Source organism: Hypomesus nipponensis, chromosome 20 (assembly GCF_054491055.1).
Source record: "Hypomesus nipponensis isolate SF chromosome 20, ASM5449105v1, whole genome shotgun sequence".
Taxonomy (NCBI): domain Eukaryota; kingdom Metazoa; phylum Chordata; class Actinopteri; order Osmeriformes; family Osmeridae; genus Hypomesus; species Hypomesus nipponensis.
In genome coordinates, this window is record NC_140380.1 from 7,598,547 (window position 1) to 7,605,000 (window position 6,454).

Below are 6,454 nucleotides of genomic sequence, written 5' to 3' on the forward strand. Positions count from 1 at the left end.
GGTGTATTCTTCGGGCGTACTGACAGGCGTGTGCAGGTGTGCAGTGGTTGGGTGTATTCTTCGGGCGTACTGACAGGCGTGTGCAGGTGTGCAGTGGTTGGGTGTATTCTTCGGGCGTACTGACAGGCGTGTGGGCTCTACGGGAATGACAGATGGGTGTGTGTGTCTCTGTGTTCTCTAGGTGTGTGTGTGTGTGTGTTGTGTCTAGGTGTATGACAGGTGTATGACAGGTGTGTGTCTAGGTGTTTGACATGTGTGTGTGAGGTGTGTCTAGGTGTTTGACAGGTGTGTGTGAGGTGTGTCTAGGTGTTTGACAGGTGTGTGTGAGGTGTGTCTAGGTGTTTGACAGGTGTGTGTGAGGTGTGTCTAGGTGTATGACAGGGGGGACCCGTTGGAGATCTGGGAGGTGATGCTGGCGCTCCTGCTCATGCCCGGGTTGCTCCGCCCCCCCGACGACGCCCTCCTCACAGCCTGGGGGCTGTTCCTCGCCCCTCCCACCCCCACCCCGCCACTCCCCCTCTGACTCCCGCCCGCCGGCTGGTGCAGGCTCCAGGGCGGGGGCCCCCCGGACAGCATTGGGTGGCCCCAGGGCTGCTGGGAGCTGGCCCCCCCTTGGTGGTGGGGGTGGCCGTGGTGGCTTCCGTGGTGGTGCGAGCCCCCGCCCACGCCGCCGCCGCCGCCCACCCCACCCCCCCCGCCGCTGGGCCAGTTGCCACCCCCCAGCGCGCCCCCTCCCCCTCCTCCCCCCCGCCCCCTCCCCCGCCCCAGCCCCCCTGGCTGTGCCCCTGTTCGGGCCCCAGGCCGGACAGCAGCATGTTGCTGAAGCCCAGCCTCATGGACTCGGAGTCGAAGGCCTCGATCTCCCGGGCCTGGCGCTCCAGCAGAGAGCGGATCCTCTCCAGGCGCTCGTTCTGCAGAGCCAGCATCTCCTCTTCGATCTGCAGACCCCCCCCCCACACACACACACAGGCGTCACATATCTGCCAGATATCCATACGCAAGATTACCCGGCATACGAGTGAATACACACACAAACCACAAATCCCACCCACCCACCCAGACTGCTCCAGCAGGGCCCTTCTCAGGGACCCCCCTCTCCCCCCGCCCCCCTCACCTTCTGCTCCAGCAGGGCCCTCCTCAGGGACCCCCCTCTCTCCCCGCCCCCCTCACCTTCTGCTCCAGCAGGGCCCTCCTCAGGGACACCCTCTGCTCCAGGTCTCTCCGCTCCCTCTCGTGCTGGGCGTCCGTCTGCATCTTTATCTTGCTCTGGTAGGCGTTCAGCAGCTCCAGCTCCTGCTGCAGCTGCATGCGCAGCACCTGGCCCTCCCCTTCCTGCGCCTCATCCAACCGCAGCTGGCGGAGAGGGGAAGCGGCGAGGGGGCGAAGTCATGGGGGCAAAAAAGGGGGAGATGAGTCTCCTGTCTCCTCGTGTGTGTGTTATGCGTTAGTGTGTGTGTGGGGGGGTGTAATATGTGTGTGTATGTGTAATGTGTGTGTGTGTGTTATGTGTGTGTGCTCACCGCCTGCGTGGACAGCATGTCGTTGATGGAGTGGTCGTACTGCTCGGCCAGTATGGCCAGCTTCCTGGTCTGCTCCTCCTTCAGCCTCTTCAGCACCCCCTTGTGGTCGGCCTTGGCCGTGCTCTCCAGCAGGTGGTTCCGCAGGGCCTTGTACTGCCGCGTCTGGATCTTACACGTGTCCTGGAACTGCTTCTTGATCTGGAGCTCCTTGGACTGGGGGGCGGGGGAGGGGGGGGGGGGGATAGGAGGGTTGTGAGTGTGTGTGTGTGAGTATGGTTCATTTTGTGCAAGGGTGTCGTGTGTTGTGACACTTTGCGACAGTGAGTAGGTGTGTGCGCACTGGGACTCTGTGAGTCCAGGACACTGCTGTGACTGTCACTGTGTGTGTGTACCCTCCTGACTTTAGCGGCCGTACCTTGAGGCTCTTGGGCTGCTGGCGGACCTCCATGACGTGCTTGCGCCGCAGCTCGCGCTCCCTCCTCTTGTTGTACTCCAGCTGGTTGGTAAGCTCCGTCTGGTGCTGCGTGCGGATCAGGTCCGCCCGCATGCGCTGCACCGTGGCCAGGTGGCGGAACTCCAGCTCCTGCATGGACTCGTGGTGCCGCAGCAGCATGGCGTGCTCCAGGTCCTTCTGGGTCTGACGCTTGTTCAGCTCCTGGGAGGGGCGGGGGAGAGAGAGAGGGAGAGAGAGAGAGAGAGAGAGAGAGAGAGAGAGGGAGGGAGGGGGAGAGAGAGAGGGAGAAAGAGAGTAAAGAGAAAGAGAGAGAGAGAGAGAGAGAGAGGGAGGGGGGAGAGAGGGAGGGGGGAGGGAGAGAGACAGAGGGTGAGAGAGAGAAAGGGAGGGTGAGAGAGAGGGGGGGGAAAGAAAGTAAAGAGAGAGAGAGAGAGAGAGAGAGAGAGAGAGAGAGAGAGAGAGAGAGAGAGAGAGAGAGAGAGGAGGCGTTTAAGAGGTGGAAGGACAGGAAAAATGCAGAGAGGAAGGGGAGGGCTTCACCCCAGGTACTTCTGAAGCTTGTGTACACACGTGTGTATGAGTGTGTGTATGTGTGTGCGTGTGTGTGTGTGTGCACCTCTCTGGCCAGGTCCTGCTCCACGTTGTGCCTGGCGATGAGGATGCGGCGTTTGAAGCGACGGCACTCCAGCTCCAGGTACTGTCTCTGTCTCCTCAACAGGTTGGCCTCCTCCTCCGCCTGCCGCCCCAACCACGACCACCCCCACCGCAACAACGTCTTACTAACGTCTCACATGTCGACCCAACATCGCAGAGTGTGTTTGTGTGTGTGTGTGTGAGAGCGACAGAGAGAGACAGAGACAGAGAGAGAGACAGAGAGAGAGACAGAGAGAGAGACAGACAGAGACAGAGACAGAGAGAGACAGAGAGAGAGAGACAGAGACAGAAAGAGAGAGACAGAGAGAGAGACAGACAGAGACAAAGAGAGAGACAGACAGAGAGAGACAGAGACAGAAAGAGAGAGACAGAGAGAGAGACAGAGAGAGAGACAGACAGAGACAGAGAGAGAGAGAGAGAGACAGACAGAGACAGACAGAGAGAGACAGAGACAGAGACAGAGACAGAGAGAGACAGAGAGATACAGAGAGAGACAGAGACAGACAGAGAGAGAGAGAGAGAGAGAGAGAGAGAGAGAGAGAGAGAGAGAGAGAGAGAGAGAGAGAGAGAGACTGACCTGGAAGTGCTGGATGTTCTCCTTCTGCTTGGACAGCCACTCCTGCTTCTCCTTCTTAGGAGTCGACTGGTTCTCGCTCAGCTCCTAGAGCGCACACATAGGAGAGAGTGAGTGAGTGTGTGTGTGTGTGTGTGTGTGTGTGTGTGTGCGTGCGTGCGTGCGTGCGTGTGGGGGTAGTAGTTGACACTGTTTCATTAGGAATTAGGTATATGTGTGTGTACTAGGGATGGGCATCTCCATCCCTGAGGACGGTGCGATATGCATCTCAATGCACTGCCAACGATCCAATACATTAAAGATACATGAAAGCAACTCCTAATGAGATGCGATCCACCCAGTGCGATTTGACAAGATGCGATTCAACGAGATGCGATGCGAAGGAATATGATGCTATGCAATTTAATATGGTACATAAGGATTTATTTCTTGGTCAGACAGCAAATCATAAATTAACTACAAAAAGTGAAAGTTTTGCTTCACATATTAAACAAAGTCTCTGACAAAAGATAAAATAACATCAGACCTGGACCTTGCCTTAAACCAGTCCTTCTTTCCTGTTGTAGGATGTGTTCTCTGAATGTAAAAAAGGGTAAACTATTACTGGCAGTCACAAGCTGCTGTAAACACTGTCATAACACCTCACACACTAAATTGAACTCATACCTCCTACTTAAAAGTTTTTCTCAATGACTCAGCTATCTCTCGTCTTTGTCGTACACAACAGGGATTTGTTTCTCAGAGAATAGCTTCCTATTCTTGCTAGAGGTACCGGTGGAGCTAGCCACTGACTGTAGCCGTAGCTGAATCTGAGGGGGAGGCAGACGTCTCCACACAAATAGCATGTAGCCTCTTCAGGTGACTAGCTACATTAGCCGTGCTGCCTGTGTACTTTATAGCAGCACGACACATCTTGCCAATTGCATGGGTTTTGTCAAATTCCCCTTCCGAAGTGTTGCCAAACCTTGGATTTATTAAAATTCGTAGGACCGTGTAACTCTTCCTCCGCCATGATAACACTTGCCCGAACACGCCTCCAACTCGCAAAAAACTTGGCTGAGAGACTATACTAAATACTAAAGGTGTTCGCCTACACACATGAATACATCGGATTATAACGATGCAAAGATGTTAGAAAACATCGCGATTCAGTCAGATGGCTGAGTAGTGAGGGAGTCGGGCTAGTAATCACAAGGTTGCCAGATCGACTCCCAGCTGTGCCAAATGACATTGTGTCCTTGGGCAAGGCACTTCAACCCTACTTGTCTCGGGGGGAATGTCCCTGTAGTTACTGTAAGTCGCTCTGGATAAGAGCGTCTGCTGAATGACAAATATGTAAATGATTCATCCCACATTGTATCCGGTGTACACTTTTTTGACGCGGGCCATCGCATCGTGAGCTTTTATGCCGATGCACCGACGCAACCCGGTGAATCTTCCCCTCCCTCGTGTGTACAGTACGGTGAATCTTCCCCTCCCTCGTGTGTACAGTACGGTGAATCTTCCCCTCCCTCGTGTGTAACAGTACGGTGAATCTTCCCCTCCCTCGTGTGTACAGTACGGTGAATCTTCCCCTCCCTCGTGTGTAACAGTACGGTGAATCTTCCCCTCCCTCGTGTGTACAGTACGGTGAATCTTCCCCTCCCTCGTGTGTACAGTACGGTGAATCTTCCCCTCCCTCGTGTGTAACAGTACGGTGAATCTTCCCCTCCCTCGTGTGTACAGTACGGTGAATCTTCCCCTCCCTCGTGTGTAACAGTACGGTGAATCTTCCCCTCCCTCGTGTGTAACAGTACGGTGAATCTTCCCCTCCCTCGTGTGTAACAGTACGGTGAATCTTCCCCTCCCTCGTGTGTAACAGTACGGTGAATCTTCCCCTCCCTCGTGTGTACAGTACGGTGAATCTTCCCCTCCCTCGTGTGTACAGTACGGTGAATCTTCCCCTCCCTCGTGTGTAACAGTACGGTGAATCTTCCCCTCCCTCGTGTGTACAGTACGGTGAATCTTCCCCTCCCTCGTGTGTAACAGTACGGTGAATCTTCCCCTCCCTCGTGTGTAACAGTACGGTGAATCTTCCCCTCCCTCGTGTGTAACAGTACGGTGAATCTTCCCCTCCCTCGTGTGTAACAGTACGGTGAATCTTCCCCTCCCTCGTGTGTAACAGTACGTGTGCGTGAGTCTCTACCTCCTTGAGCTGCTCCTTGCGGAGTTTGTACTCCCGTTTCTGAGACTCCAGGAAGCTGCTCAGCTCCTTCTTCTGCTGCACCTGGATGTGCTGCTGGAACTTCTTCTCGTCGTTCGAGAACGTCTTCACCTGCACACACACACACACACGCGGGCGCGCGCTTAGAATCCCGCCATGGAAGTACGACCCCGGAGTACGTCACCCCGTGCCTGCGTTCGAATCCACGCATGTGCGCGTGTTTTGCCGTAAACCCCTCCCAGGACGCACGTCTTTCTCCATGGCCGCCTGGTGTTTCTTCAGCAGCTTGTCCATCTCCTGGGAGAAGCTGTTCCTCTGGCCCTCCAGCTCCTTGTCCAGCCTGAGGCGGTGCTCGTCCATCTCCCCCTTGAGCTTGTTCTCCTGGGCCATCAGCTGCTTCTGGTGCTGCCGCCGCATGCGCTTATAGCCGGACATCTGCTCCCGCAGCTCAGAGTCCTGCTCGTGCTCCTGCATCTCCCTGGTCACCTGTAGGCCCATGACGAGCACGTACACACACACACACACACAAGTGTGTGTGAGAGAGGAGGAGAAAGAGCAGATGTTAGGAAAAGGAAAGCATCGAGATGTTTTTTTGTTGCCAAAAAAAAAGATAACACATCTGTGTGTGTGTGTGGGGGGGGGTGGTCTCTCACAAGCGAGGCCGTGCGGATGGTGGCAAAGTGTTCCCGGTTGCGGTAGTGCTTCCTGGGGGCGGCCGCGGGGGCGGGCGCGGCCTGCGGGGAGGAGGGCCTCCCCCCGCCCTCCTCCCGCTCGTCGCGGTAACCCTCCTCCTCCTCCTCCTGTTCGGAAGGGGAAAAAAAATCTCACCGACGTGACGCCTCGCAAACGTGTGAGAGAGAGAGAGAGACAGACAGAGAGAGAAAGAGAGACAGACAGAGAGAGAGAGACCCACCGGTTTGAGGTGGATGACGGAGCTGTTGGACATGACCGTGTGGTCGCCCTCCATCAGGTGCAGCTCGCTGCGGTCGTCGTGCGACGCGGCGGCCGCCTCGTTCAGGCTGTTGACGGAGCTGCTCTGGGAGCTGGCG

The 6,454-nt window shown here is 56.1% G+C and overlaps 1 protein-coding gene across 1 annotated transcript in view; it reads right to left on the reverse strand.

The window, feature by feature from the left end:
* Positions 1-235: 235 nt before the first annotated feature.
* Positions 236-6,454, reverse strand: part of LOC146246197 (serine/threonine-protein kinase TAO1-B-like) — an 11,001-nt gene continuing 4,782 nt past the window's right edge. Inside the window, 11 exon segments of the mRNA XM_084683738.1 lie at positions 236-729; positions 732-938; positions 1,171-1,353; positions 1,521-1,733; positions 1,936-2,175; positions 2,591-2,710; positions 3,206-3,289; positions 5,388-5,516; positions 5,655-5,891; positions 6,059-6,205; positions 6,319-6,454. The exon segment at positions 6,319-6,454 is cut by the window's right edge and continues 80 nt beyond it. Coding sequence (XP_084539864.1) covers positions 367-729; positions 732-938; positions 1,171-1,353; positions 1,521-1,733; positions 1,936-2,175; positions 2,591-2,710; positions 3,206-3,289; positions 5,388-5,516; positions 5,655-5,891; positions 6,059-6,205; positions 6,319-6,454 — 2,059 coding nt within the window. The 3' untranslated portion in view covers positions 236-366.